We start from the raw sequence: 14,429 nt of genomic DNA, 5'->3' as shown, positions 1-14,429 counted from the left end.
CACTAGTTTGCGACAACGTTTATAGCTTACGAAGTGGAGGGAGCAAAATTAAAACTGTTTTTTCGGACGTGAAGTGGACAAACTCCACACCGGCCATCTTTGCTAACTTAGCTAGCTCTCCTTGCTAGCGGGAAAAACTCTCCTGGACTCCATAAAAAAGGTTAGCTGCTATTAGAAATACATATTTGACATGTTTGAGATGTTTTGTGCTGCTCGGTGCATGGTGTGGTGTGTTTTGTCAGGTAACAAGGCGAATGTCAAAATGTGCATCACACTTCACACTTGGGCTGAATCCCAAATCACTTACTTTTGAGCACATAAGTGCACTAAGTAGGGCGTAGAAACTGTTAGCACTTATCCTGTGTAGTGCACTTATACAGGAAGTAGGGTCGCATTTGGGATCGGGCCAAACCTTAAGGATTATCAGTAAGCACATTTGCAATAATCCAGTTAATAATCCAGACACTTCACAGTTCATCTGTAAACATTTAACATCCTAACTCTGTCTCTAATTGATTATTTGTGCTGCATGATTACAACGTGTTTTTTACTCCTACTAAACCTTCCTCATGTCTCCTAGGTTCAGCTAACTATCAGATCTTCAAGCAAAGCCGAAGGTTCATTCATTCATCCAGCCACGTCATGTATTAACACCGCCGCTGAGCAATCAGACCCAGAGGTTCCCCTGGTTGTATTTGGCTCTCCGGTTTAGCATTTCACGTCATCATGTCGTCGTTTTCTGAGTCTGCATTGGAGAAGAAGCTGTCCGAGCTGAGTAACTCGCAGCAGAGCGTTCAGACGCTGTCGCTGTGGATCATACACCACCGCAAACATTCAGGCGCCATCGTCCGTGTGTGGCATAAAGAGCTGAAAAAAGGTAAGGATCCATATTGTATAATCTCCCTAATATTTGTACTGCCTCGTAAACTGCACTTGTGGTCAGTGTAGTAAAGTGTAGTGATGCCTTTGGTACAGTCCTGATCTTAAACCCTCTGTCAGGCTTGAAAAATCCCAGTCTGTAAGTCCGTCCTTACAAAGATAAGCCGTACTTACAAATAAGATGTTTTTGTGTAAGGAATAAAACACTCAGTGTTTAATAAGATGTAAACGTGTGATTTGAGATTTCTGTCTTTTGCATGTTTCTCAGCCAAAAGCAGCCGGAAGCTGACCTTCCTTTACCTCGCCAACGACGTCATTCAGAACAGCAAGAAGAAAGGACCCGAGTTCACGCGGGATTTTGAAGGCGTCCTCGTTGATGCCTGCTCACATGTAGCGAGGTTAGTGTGTCCTGGTGTTTGTGGGAAGGAAAGTCTGTTTTCCACTTCTCATCTCTGTCCATCTTTCACTATTCAACCTCAAATTCCTCCTTTAAAGCCTCATCCTCAGCCCTGTGTGTGTATATGCATACATCTATGTGTGTGTAGAGAAACAGATCAGAGCTGCAGGAAGCACATGGAGAGGCTGTTGAACATCTGGCAGGAGCGCAGTCTCTACCGCGCAGATTTCATCCAGCAGCTCAAACTGGCCATCGAGGACTCCAACAGCCCCAGACACAAAGCTGCAGGTTGGTTCACACACTCACGCTATACGTACTGTCATGTGTATTCATCTACAACTGACCAATATTACAATTCTGTCACTTATACCAATTTAAAATTTGCTATAAAAATTTTAGTGCTATAAGCAAGAAGTCAGATTTGACAGTTCTAAATTTTAAACATGAGTAAATAAGTACTTTAAAAAAACAGCCTGAAGTTTGAAACAGTCAAAGATGCAAACTTTGAACAGCACTGAACATCAGAATTAAAGTTCATGCACTCGGAGAAGCCACGCCCACTTTAACTCACAGACACACAAGCCATGTCTCTTTCACTAGGTCTGACAGAGGCCACTCCTCCTTTCACTAGGACTGACAGAGGCCACTCCTCCTTTCACTAGGACTGACAGAAACATAGGCCACGCCTCCTTTCACTAGATGTTATCAATAGTGACTCATTTTGTGTTTTGTAGCAGATGAGAAGAAGGGGTTGAAAAGAACGTTCCAGAAGGTTCAGGAAGAGGAAGAGGAAGATGATGACGATGATTACAGGGCTCAATATTCTCCGCACGAGACAGACGCCACCGGCCCACAGCTGGTACACACGTCATTTTGACGAAAAATCAGATGCACACACTTTCCACTTATTACAAATGTAATCGATAAGATCGGACATGTTTAACGTCTGACGTTCACTACAAGGCTAACGTATCTAACAGGAAATCACCCAAAAAGGTCTCACCCAAAAACTTAATGCATTAATACATGGGTCAAGTCTACATTAAGCAAAAAAGTGACTCTGGTTAACTTAGATGGCCGCCTCATAATATTACAACATTCAGTTTTACAGTGACATTTAGTTAGTTTTTATAGATTACAGTAAATCACACTGTGTCCTATTCCACTTCAGCAAAAATCCAGATGTGGTTTGGTCCCTAAAATTTATGGAAATTTTTGGGTGAGATGTAAATTTTCTTTTTCTCTTTAAAAGTCTTCTAATGTACCTGGCTTGATGAAGTAATAATTAGAAACACAACTGAAATGTTTTCATGTTTTGGGACAGACGGAGGAGCTGGTTAAAGCCCTGCAGGATCTGGAGAACGCTGCGTCCGGCGACGCCACGGTGCGCCAGAAGATCGCCTCTCTGCCTCAGGAAGTGCAGGACGTCTCTCTGCTGGAGAAGATCACAGGTCAGGCTCGGAAATAAGACTGTTTTACATTGATTGTGTGTGATATCAGGCCAGCATTTTGTAATCCTGTGCTCACACCCACATGCAAATCAGATATCAAGAGTGAAAAAACAAAACAGAAACGCCACAGAGAACACAGAGGAGTGAGCTGTATATTTTTTAGTCATTTCAGAGTAGATCTGTAAAATATTGGCTAAAATGATAATGAAAGTAAGAGACGTGATGAAGGTCATTTTTGCTTTGCTATATATATCATTTGAAATAAACAGAAAACAGCCTTTATTAGTGTTATTTCATCATTCATCATTTATTTATTTATTCATACATTTAGTTATTTGTTTATTATAAATTATAGGATTTTTATTTTTATTTGACTTAATTTTTATTAATATACATTTATTACTAAAAACCATCTTTTTTTATTTCTAATTAAATAGGGTTAAAAAATGAGTTATGTCTTTTTTCCCCCCTAAGGCTTTTTTCCCCAGATAATTATTAACCTACATAAATATTACATATCATTCCACTCTCTGTTGATTAATCTCCGTGTAATGGGATTAAGAATATTACTTTTTTGATTTATTTGCTGCTCTGGATCCTCTGTTCCTCTGTCATTAAAATGCACTAACGGCTAAAATCATGCGTTCATCATTCCAGGCTGTTTATCTGTCGGTACGTTACACACGTAGCTAATGAGCATGACTTGCTCTCAGTCTTTGTTGTATTAAGTATCGTGTTTTTGATGTGCAGATAAGGAGGCAGCAGATAAGCTATCTAAGACGGTGGATGAAGCGTGTCTGCTGCTGGCTGAGTACAACGGGAGACTGGCGGCCGAGCTGGAGGACCGCAGACAGCTGGCCCGCATGCTCACCGAATACATCAACAGCCAGAAGGAGGCGCTGAGCGAGAGGGAGAAAAAACTCGAGGTACAGCATCCTGTCATGCTGCGCTTTATAAAGCACACACACACACACACACACACACACACACACACACACACACAGAGTCTAAACAGGGGTTTGTACACTAGCCTGTACAATATGGCTACCATCAAAACCACGCCCACAAGAGACACACTGTATCAGGATCTGGTTGTCTTCTAATGTGTACGTGTAACATTTTACATTTTTTTTGCTCAAAAAACAAGAAATTAATTTCTCTTTGTGATGAGCTGAATTTTAAGAAGGAGTGACGTTGTGAAATAAAAACCCATAACAGAAGAACTGTGAATTATTAAGTATTGAGGTTAAATTTATTTACAGTGGTGTGTTTTATTCCTCTTACACCACACCAATTACAATTTTCCATTTATTAAAGAACATCATGCTTTTTATCCGTTCATAGTTACATTTTAATGTTGTGGAACATCTGCGAAAACACATTAGATCCTGTTATCACTCACCACTATGAGCTGTTACTATGGAAACGATTAAGGCACTTCATTAACATCTTCTGACCAATCAGAATCCAGAATTCAGCAAAATGAAATTGTGCGGTTGTGGTGTTACAGGAGTACAAGCAGAAGCTGGCGCGAGTCACTCAGGTGCGCAAAGAGCTCAAGTCTCACATCCAGAGCCTGCCCGACCTCTCGCTCCTGCCCAGCGTCACCGGAGGACTGGCACCGCTGCCCTCGGCGGGAGATCTCTTCTCCACTGACTGATCAGTTCTTCTCTCTTCATCCCTCCATCCTCAGTCTGGACTCTGATTCCACCATCACCAGCCGATCAGCTGATACCAGGCCAAATCCTCACCCTCTGGCCTTTGTGTTCGGATTTTAGAAGAACAAAAAAATTTCTGCTGAGTTTTCACCAACACAGCGAACGTGAACGTGACTCTGCTGTCTTATCATTATTAGAATATTTTTGGGTTTTTGTTTTTTTAGTTTTACTGTTTTAGGGTGTGATTTGGCTTTATTTACTTATTAATAATCCCATGAGGTGTCTGTATGGCTTGCTTTTTTTTTTTTTTCCCCTTTTTTTTTTCATTTGCACAGTTATACAGACTAGGTAGCTGAAATAAATGAAATAAACAGCTAAGTGACAGACCCTCATCATCAGGTTGGATTGGCACTAATTAGGACTGGGCGATATACTCCGAGTGTGGTGTTATCACAATCCTGAACCTTCTTTGGAGAAGTATAGCTCGTACATATGAACCTTTTGTGTTAAAGAAATAGTAATAGTTCATAAAAAAATCAAATTTAAACAAGTTTCTAAACGTAGCCGATCAGCCATGACGCGTGTGGTTTCTGATGTTTGCTCCTTTTGGAGCTATAATAAGCAATGGAAATCTATCTGAACCAAAATTTTTCCTCAAACCATGACGCACTGTGACTTTCTGTAATCTGTAAAACATGAACGTTATGAGGGCGGCCATCTTGAATAATGTATGTTATACTGTTTTACCTGGTGCATTGATTTGGAGGTGTATTGATTAGAAAAGCTTTTGGGTGACAGACTTCTATTACTTGTTAGTACTTATGACACTCTGTTAACGAAATAGTAATACTTTGGCAAATGGTCAAATTTACACAAGTTTCCTCTTACGCCAGATGGAGCTACGAGAAGTAACGGAAGTCGGTCTCACCCAAAATGCTTTCTGTAAATATCTTCCTCAAACCACGTACAGTTCTCGGATACAGTGTGACTTCCTGTAATCCATAAACATAAACTGAACTTCACCCTGTTGCTGAATGCTGGAACATTGCTTTAACGTTACGAAGGCAGCCATTTTGGACAGGCTCCGCCTCCCAAAGTTTGAAGATGTAATTGCACTTGAAAGCTAGAAGTGATGTAGATGCTAATAGACAGTATTTCTGTACTGAATATACTGTACTGTGTTATATAACCCATTGATTTTGGTGTTATTTTTTAAAGATTTTGGGTGATTATAGACTTCCATTACTTATCAGCCAAGACATTTTGGATGTTTTCTTGAACTGGAACGACAAAAACTAAGAACGGAAATATGGAAATATGTTTCCTCAAACCATGATACAGTGTAACTTCCTGTAATCTATAAATCTGAACTAAACATCACAGTGTAGCTTAACCCTGGAACGTTTATGACAGCAGCCATCTGTCAGCTACAATCTTCTTTTTTTTTTTTCTTTCACCTCTGAAAGTTTGATATTGGAAGTTTAGCTGATGCATAATACCTAATGCGTTGATTTGGCTATGTATTTATTAGAAAACGTGGCATAGATTTCCATTACTTGTTAGTACATATGAAACTTTTGTCTTAAATATTAGTAATAGTTCAGCAAAAAAAAAAAAAAAAATCCAATTCACACAAGTTTCTCCTTACAGAAAATTTGAGTTCTTGGACACAGTGTGGTTTCCTGGAATCAATAAACATTAACAAAACTTCACCTTGTAGCTGAATGCTGTAACGTTACAAGAGTGGCTTAGCACAATATAGTATTTTTCTGCTTAGTCTCTGCCTTACGAAGTATGAAGGGGGAATTGTGCTGAAAAGCTAGAAGTGAAGTGGATGATAATATATTTCTATACTGAATGTACTATACTATTTTACATAGTACATTGATTTTGGTATGTATTAGAAAAGATTTTGTGAGACATAGAATTCCATTACTTATCAGCTACATTAGCTTTCAAATGACACCAAATATGACACCATGGCAGACTGACAACTTTTTCCCCCTGAAAGAAGCTCCATATGACTATATTTTGCCTCTAATGTGCCAAAAAATTCAGTCGTTCCCTTTTTTTTTTTTTGTGGTGAGAATAGAAAAGATGAAAATGATATTTTCACTCGTATCACCCAGTCCTAGTATAGGCTACTGACTCCACGCTGTGGTTGATATTCATGTGAATAAGTGTATCTACTGTATGCACTTTTTTCTCTTTTTAAAGGCAGGTGCATTTCATTGTTTGTCGCTGAAAGATATGTCCCCAAAGTGGCCAATCAGAAAGCAGTATTTTTTCAGAATTTGAGCTGATAATTGGTGACATGTTGGAGAGAACATTAACAGCAGATCTTAACTTAAGAAACCGTTTCTGTTTCTTTTTTTCCAAAGGTGATTAGTGTGTTCCGATTGGATAAACAACTGCCTGGTTTTCACAAAGGCAGCTCTGTTTTTGCTCACAAATATTTTCCTATTCAGTTACGTTACTCATGAAAGCTGAAATCAACAGATGCTTCTTTCCATCTTCAGTTTTTCCTTTTTGTGCTCATAGGTGTCCTCTGAAGCTGGACTATCTTAGGAAGAAGGAAGTAAGGTTAAAGGTGCGGTCAGTGATTTATTTTAAAGTTAGAGTACCTTCTGTAACATTCCCACAGCTAGCCATTAGCCAAAATACTCTTGTACTATTATAGAAAAATAATCAAGAACAGGGTAGTGTCTGTGTTTAATTCTGGTTATACCACAGCAGTTTGCTAACAGTTCCATTTTAAAAAATTTGTAAAGAACGACGTAATACTTATCCATTTATAGTTGCATATATTGTTGTGAAAAAGGAAGATTCGTTTCTGTCCTCACTTACGTTATAGTAGCTATAAATAGTCGTTCCCTCAGCAACCTCTTTTTTCTCTCGACGTTAATAGGACAAAAATAACGTAGCTCGTCATGTTACCAAGAAACTGCGAAGTGTAAACTCGTCTGTCTGGCCCATCACGCTGAGTGAATAAGAATCAGTTTGGTCAGTGACGAACGAAAGCATTTATTCTTCGATAGTTATGTTAGTGTATCCATGGATGTTGCTCAGTTTATCAGATGAGAAGTCTATCACTAGTTTCCGTCTTCCTGAAGCCGTGGGTGTGAACTCGAGCTCAGCAGTGGCGAGATCCTCAGGGCCGACTGTCCCAACACTGAGGGGGAAAAAATAAAACAGAAAGATGTGCCTTTATAAGGTTATCCAGGGATTTAACAACAATACAAATGAGAAATTAACCTTGCAAAACTTGTGTACCAAAAGCAAAAAAACTGAATTTTGCATTAATGAAGTCTTGGCCAGAGATCATAAGCTTCAGTATTATGGGCTGTTGTGCCAATTCACAAATCGACTGATTTCAATACTGGAGTTTCTAATCTATAATTGAACCGTTTCCATTTCAAGTAATGCTATTAAAACTATAAAGTACTATACTCCAAAAAACCCTAATTGTGCCTTCATCAGCTATGAAGAATCTCTCGCACACAGTGCGACAGAGCTGTTCACGACTACGCATTTACAACCTACTCTTTAGTGATGGCCGTGCCGTCTGTCAGGTTGGCTCCGTGTAAAGAGAAGATGCAGTTTTCCAGTGATTCAGGCAGAGGATTCTGCAGAGTCACATCAACCAAAACAGGCTGGCCTACTTTAGGATCCTCGAGAACCTACAGAGGAATCAGATTCGCATTAGTCATTGAAGGTGCATTAATTTCGCCTGACAACCCTCAAACATTGAGTTGCCAGTTAATGAGGAACGCCCGTGTCTGATTTAGGAGACATTCTTTGGTTTCATTACTTTAAGATCTGGAAATAATGTGTTGTCCGTACCAGGATGATGATGGACGGGCTTTCCAGTACTATGGTCTTTGTTGCTCTCTGGAACTCCTTGGTCTGTAAGTCGATAAGCAGAGCAACCAGTTTGATCATCCTGTCTTGAGTTATGGCTTTTCCATACTCTGAATATCGTAGGCAAAGTGTTGCCTTACTTCCTGAAATGCAACATGGGAATAGACTCAGTTGCACTTCGTTGTTGTGAATGCATCAATATTAAATATTAGCATAACAACATTGCATTGCAATTGGAAGGCAGCATTCTAGTGAGACAGCATTGTTAGGCACAGTTTGGACCTGAATTTGAGGATACTGACAACAAGATTGCTAAAATCGAAGATTGCTACAGTAGAGATGCCTCCAGAATGATTCTTTTATGAAGGCAATTATATATACTTTGGCTATTGTTTGCACTTATTGGACCTTCAAATGAACTTTTTTCTAGCCAGTTACTAGATGGGGGGGAATAGTCCACTCTTACCCTCCATTGGGGCCAGGTTAATCTCACTGAGCTCCGTCAGGCCGCATGTCTCCCCAAGTTTGCCGTTATAGGACACAGCCTGGGCGTAAAACATCAGACGGCACTTCTTCGGGGAGTCTGTGTTGTTTTTGACCTGTGCATACACGTCAAAGTCTGAACCCACCATCATATCAGGGCTCAGTTTGATCTTCACATACAGGCCAAGCTCTTCCTCATTCTGGATTAGCCGGTTTATGTGGTTGGCCTTCTCAAACACCTGCCTCTCCTCTTCAGAACCTGCAAAGGATCTATGCTTATCATTTTTCCAAGGCTCAATAGTGGTAGTCTGGAAGTCCTGGGATTTGAAAATCACGTCCTCTCTGAAATATGCACTCCAGCACGTCCATCTTACCTTCAGGGTATTTGTAAAGATGTGTGATGTCCTCTCTCTCATCTGTGCCCACTGCCTTGGTGCTGATGCACTGACCCACATGAGTAGCCGATCCTCCTACTTTTACCACTTTGTCATCACTCAGGACGATGTATTCCACCACATCTGCATTCACCTCGGCGTAAACAAATGGAGCGTCATACTTTACGCTCAGGTCGCCTTCCTTCACTGCTCTCACAGGGACCGGACCACAGCAGTGCACTCCTGATCGAGCAAAGAGGAAAGGAACCAAACTGAGCACAATGCATTCGATTTAGAATAGAACAGAGTTTACCGATGAATAGATTAGCCTGGAGACAATTTTACACAGTATATTCATTCTTCTTCTTATTATTATTAAATATTGTTATTAATATTGTAGACAGTAGGGCACTGTAGTACAGCAGGTGGCGTTGCTGCCTCACAGCTCCAGGTTCCCTGGTTCAGTTAGGTGGATTTCTGAATTCCCTGTAGGTATGGGTGATTGTAAGAACGTGTGTGCATTGTGCTCTATGATGGACTACAGTCCCATCCAGGGTGTATTTCTGCCTCAAGCCAAGTGTTCCCAGAATAGTCTTTGTATCCACTCCTGAAGATGAATGAATGTTCACTGATCTTATTAAACTAAGAATACCTACCGTCACTTGTTTCCTGTGGCGTGGGATCACTGGCCTGCCAGCCCTCGTAGCCGAGCCCAAGGTCGGGACGCGTCATCCAACTCTCCACCCATACATGGAAGTTCCTGCACAGATGATGCAAACATGAGATACTGAGTGGAAATAATCTGAATTTAGGCAAACACTAGTTTAATGTGCTTCCAAAAGATTAGAAGACTACATGCTATAATAAAAAAAAAGAAAATCAGAAAAGCAAAGCTTTGTTTAATCTTTGAAAACTGTCAAAATCTCACCATATGGAGTCATCACTTATATCCTCATCAAGCTCGTTGTAAAATCGTTCAATGAGCAGGTTGCAGTTTGTGTCATGAGCTGATTCGTAGTTGGTGACCACTCGGCAGGGGATGCCCAGCGCCCTGGACACTACACACAACAAGATGTTTCACCAAGAGGGATAGTTAGCTCCAAATCGTTGGTTGCCCCTGTGTTACGGCTAAAGTTGGTATACTGGTGCATTAAGTGAAGGTGTTTTAATGACCTGAGCACGCCACAGCAGCAAACACCCAGCACTGGCCGTATCGCACTCCTGTGCAGTTCTGTTCGTTCCACTGGTGTAAAATGGCACCGCTGTCCGTCCATTTAGTGGGTTTGATGCCGTCCTCATAATCTCCTGACCAGTTCCCCACCAGAACACCGTTATCATCGTTACTGTTTATCTGATCCAGGCAGAGAGAAATATGGCATTTAATGTGATACTCCATTATTAATCATAAATTTATCTGGTGGATGGGCTGATCTCACAATTTGGGTTTAAACTGCCCCATAATCTAAATTCTAAAATAAGATGTTGAGTGATGTTTGGTTGCCTGGATGCTGCTCACCATGGCACTGATGACTCGGGTCACATAGACAGGGCTTCTCCTGTCTGAACAGTCCTGCGCTGGGTCTTCCAAATGCTTCGGGTTTTCATCCAAAATTCTCAGACAGATGTCTAGAATACCAGGCTCAAACTGCACATTGACAGTACGGTATGTTTTGGTATTCATGTTTAAGAAGGTTCTCGATCAACAAGGTCTTGAACTCCTTTATCTTGAACTAATGAATGCTGAAATTTTTCAAGATAATACTAAGTCCCATTCTACTTAGACACTGGTATAATGAATCATTTTGGGCTGACTGATACAATAGGTAATCTGTTCCTCAGCTGGCATGCCAAATCCAGAATTGCCAGTTTATTAGATACATCTACCCAGTTGTGTGTTTGGCCTCATTTGGCTTCCATAACACCATGAAATCACCTAGGAATGAATTAAACCTTACATCCCAAAGACGGTCAAGAGGGTTGAGATCTGGGGACTGAGCATATTCCTGGAACCACTTCCTAATTCAGTAGTGCTTTGAGACATTACCAAACTGATAGTATCCATCAGTGTGCAGATAAATTGCAGCCATCAAGGGATAACATGGCTTTTTCAGACATTCTTCTTTGGGTCTCATCACACTACCACCAGCAGCCATTACTATTCACATCGAACTGGATAGCTTCTCAGATTCATGTTGTTCATTCCAAAACCATCTACATATTCACCAATCCTCAAAAGTCCACAGTGGACAATTTCTGGCACCTTGTTTATACATATAGTTAGGAAATTAAAGGAAAATCCAAAATAAGCATGTTAAGTAAGGGTTGGGCCACCAAAAGCCACCAGAACAGCTTCAATGCACCTTGGTCTTGAATTCTACTTGAGGGATGAACACCTTTTTTCCAAAGATATTGCCTCAGATTGTATTCTGATGATGGTGACGGAGAGCTCCCATAGCTGCTCAATTGAGTTGAGATCTGTATTTAATAAACTGGCAACTCTGTATAGTTTTTGGTTATGACCCCTGCTTGCATGGTTGGATTATGTGCATGGATCCTTCTACTGTATGTTAACCTTGTTTGCCTTGTAATGGCAAAGTTTCTTGGAAAATCTAAAACAATAGGTACTTTAGGTAGAGATCATTTAAATACACTACTCAGTAGTATATATACACTACTACTCAAAATAAGGAGACTCGATACCTGTCCAAAGGTCCATGGAAGTGTACTGATGTGTTTGGGCTTTCCACGGTAGATCAGTCCATCCTGAGACAGGACATATTCCTGTCTCTCAGCTTCACTCGCCAAATACACAGAGTCTCCTGTTACAGCCATAATGAGAGAGTTACCCTGTTGTTCCACCACCTTAAAGTAAATTTTATGTCTGGGGCAGGCTAATAAACCATTCTACCAAACCAAAGAGTGTAAAATGCAAGATGCTTTATGATATAGTTTCAACAAAGCAACTATGATATCTTACTCTTGCACCAGGGGTTATAGAGCAGCACAAACTGGCCCAAACTGACTTCCATTACTTCTTTGCTGACCTGCTCGAGGGCAAGTTGGTATAGCCCGATGGGGGCATCAGGGGGAGAGCCAATCGTGAGTGATACGCTGTTCTCAGATGCTAACATTGCTGTCACACTCCAGCGGACTTTTGATATAAATTTACTGAGTCCAAATTTGACAGCAGTGTCTGAAAGCTCAGAGGGGTCTGGGCCTGAAAAAAAAACAAAACATGCTGGTTAAATGTGATATAGCAAAAACTACAAGTAATTCACAGTTTCATACAACCATAGTTCCACACTTGCGTACTAGCATATTGTGTGTACAAATGGTATATTATTAAACCAGTGTCTTTGTACTGTAAATTACGAGGATAACTATAGCATAGCATACTAGCACACTTTCTTTTAAATATACTACACCAAAAGTTACATAAATGTAAGCTAGTAAAGCAGAGTTAGCATAACTAATTATTTCATTTTTCATAATGCTAACTAGCCAGTGAGAGTGAGTGAGGTACCTGTAGTGGTGATGAGGCTGATGTTGCTTCCATGTTGAAAGTGTGAGCCAGCTCGTAAGTAAAGAGTGATGGTAAAGGGTTGACCTCTCCTCACGATCAGGCTGTCCGTTCCATTCAGCTCTGTGTGGTGTTCGCCATTGTTCACTGTACACTCCAAATCAACACGCTCTATCTCCAGCACTGTGAGGGCCACAGAAGATCGAGATGAGCTAGCACTTGCATTCCAACACACTCACACACTAGCATACTATCACATATACCTCCACATTTGCCTAATTGCAAACTGAATTTGATTTGCACACTTGTATACTAGCACACTTGAATGCTTGCAAACACGTGGTGCAATGTTTCTGCTACAAGTAATGTCTTTGTATATTAGACTACTTGCATACTAGCAAACTTACACACCAGCATACTAACACACTATGTACAAGTATATACATTTATGTCTGCATACTAGCATACTCATACTGCTTATGTACAAAATGGTGTTACTGAGTAAAGCTGTGTCTAGCATACTTTTATGCATACACATGCACACCTGCATATTAGCCAAGTTACATACCTTACTAGCAGACTAGCATATGAACTGTACAAATTACTGAGCCAAAGCATACTTGAATACTAGCATACTTGGCTATTTGTATACTATTTGCATATTTGCCATACTTGAATACTTGATATTTAATGTTATATACAATTAATTTAACAGATCCGAACAATGTTTTTACATTCTAGGTTACTTATATAATATGATATACTAGTGCACCTTCATCCTACCACAGGGGCCTTCAGTCTCCTCCGCAAAGGGCCCGTGTGGCTGCAGGCTTTCATTCCAGCCGAATAGGAGGCACCTGACAGCTGATTGGAGACAAAGATGAGCTGATTACACGAGTGGATTCAGCTGTGGCTCCTGCCTGGTTGGAATGAAAGCCTGCAGCTACACCGGCTCTTTGTGGATAAGCTTGAAGACCATCCTGTCCTACCATGCATTAGAGTAAGTAAAAAATGGACAAATGTGATTTAAAAAAAAAATCCATATTGTCTGTTTAGTAATCAAACAATTAAATAGTTGCATAAATTGGTGTTTTCTTTTATAGTTTTTTTTTTTTTTTGCAATTATGCAACATTACTGAATATTTACATTATAATCAGTCATGTAAATTTTTGTACATTTTGATCTATCTAATGGAACTTATGCAATATTTCTGGTACCAGAAAAAAGCAACTATAAAAATTTATTTCCATGATGTTACATTTAAATGAAACTGGAGGTGCTCCTCCGTGGTGGACTGATTTCACTTGGAGGTCCACCTTCAGCGTATTGTATATCCTGTGAGATTTTAACGGAAGTGTGTCCTTTCTGCTGGTTTTTCAAAGCTCTAGCACAGTTATAAAACCAGCTCCATAAAAATGCTCAAGTCTTTTCACCTTACCTTGATCCATACTCTCAGTTTGTAACGCTGTGGCTCTGTGTGTGTATGCGTGTGTGTGTGTGTGTGTGTGTGTGTGTGTGTGTGTGAGCTACTGCCAGGGTCACTAGAGGGTTATTTATGGTGTAGCTAATTTTACCATAGCACGGTACCTTTAAATGTCTTTATTTATGGCAGCTCCTGCCAAGCAGAGGCCTAACAGGAATATAACAGATGCACACTTACACCTGTTCTAGTGTAACTGTTCTGGTGCTAATTTGTTGAGTTATTTTTTATTTATTACAGTTTTTGGTTTCTCTCGCTCTTGCTCTCAAACACACACATGCACACAAATAAAGAATATGGAAATGTTAGTGTTAACTGTATACGT

At 40.3% G+C, this 14,429-nt stretch overlaps 2 protein-coding genes across 4 annotated transcripts; one reads left to right on the top strand and one right to left on the bottom strand.

Annotated features, from left to right (window-relative positions):
- Positions 1–22: 22 nt before the first annotated feature.
- On the top strand, positions 23–6,097 carry rprd1b (regulation of nuclear pre-mRNA domain containing 1B). 2 transcript variants are annotated; one of them, XM_053240577.1, is made up of 8 exons: positions 23–160; positions 581–877; positions 1,148–1,277; positions 1,425–1,564; positions 2,014–2,135; positions 2,601–2,727; positions 3,478–3,653; positions 4,238–6,097. In XM_053240577.1, exons 2-8 carry the CDS (start codon positions 727–729, stop codon positions 4,385–4,387), a joined length of 996 nt encoding a protein of 331 aa, XP_053096552.1. In that variant the 5' UTR covers positions 23–160; positions 581–726; the 3' UTR covers positions 4,388–6,097. The 2 variants fall into 2 exon arrangements, with proteins under 2 accessions (XP_053096552.1, XP_026777150.1); XM_026921349.3 differs by having other exon boundaries at positions 2,011–2,135.
- A 901-nt stretch (positions 6,098–6,998) lies between these two features.
- tgm2a (transglutaminase 2, C polypeptide A) lies at positions 6,999–14,141 on the bottom strand. Of its 2 annotated transcripts, none has more exons than XM_053240576.1 (13): positions 14,063–14,141; positions 12,627–12,806; positions 12,081–12,320; positions 11,804–11,922; positions 10,620–10,742; positions 10,277–10,454; positions 10,032–10,161; positions 9,760–9,863; positions 9,104–9,346; positions 8,713–8,988; positions 8,229–8,389; positions 7,929–8,065; positions 6,999–7,557 (listed from the first exon to the last, which is right to left on the bottom strand). In XM_053240576.1, the coding sequence occupies exons 1-13, from the start codon at positions 14,070–14,072 to the stop codon at positions 7,410–7,412; spliced, it is 2,049 nt and encodes a 682-aa protein (XP_053096551.1). In that variant the 5' UTR covers positions 14,073–14,141; the 3' UTR covers positions 6,999–7,409. The 2 variants fall into 2 exon arrangements, with proteins under 2 accessions (XP_053096551.1, XP_034167567.2); XM_034311676.2 differs by having other exon boundaries at positions 7,000–7,557; positions 10,620–10,748.
- Between the last annotated feature and the right edge of the window lie 288 nt (positions 14,142–14,429).

This window comes from Pangasianodon hypophthalmus, chromosome 16 (genome assembly GCF_027358585.1).
Source record: "Pangasianodon hypophthalmus isolate fPanHyp1 chromosome 16, fPanHyp1.pri, whole genome shotgun sequence".
Classification (NCBI taxonomy): domain Eukaryota; kingdom Metazoa; phylum Chordata; class Actinopteri; order Siluriformes; family Pangasiidae; genus Pangasianodon; species Pangasianodon hypophthalmus.
This window is presented reverse-complemented; position numbering and strand designations above follow the sequence as displayed.

Coding starts and splice junctions, on each gene's coding strand:
- rprd1b (XM_026921349.3), top strand. CDS start 727: ATGTCGTCGTTTTCTGAGTCTGCATTGGAGAAGAAGCTGTCCGAGCTG. Junction 1,565..2,010: donor CCCCAGACACAAAGCTGCAG/GTTGGTTCACAC, acceptor TGTGTTTTGTAG/CAGATGAGAAGAAGGGGTTG. Junction 3,654..4,237: donor AGAGGGAGAAAAAACTCGAG/GTACAGCATCCT, acceptor GTGGTGTTACAG/GAGTACAAGCAGAAGCTGGC.
- tgm2a (XM_034311676.2), bottom strand. Junction 10,455..10,619: donor CCCGAGTCATCAGTGCCATG/GTGAGCAGCATC, acceptor TGCCTGGATCAG/ATAAACAGTAACGATGATAA. Junction 9,864..10,031: donor ATAAGTGATGACTCCATATG/GTGAGATTTTGA, acceptor TCATCTGTGCAG/GAACTTCCATGTATGGGTGG.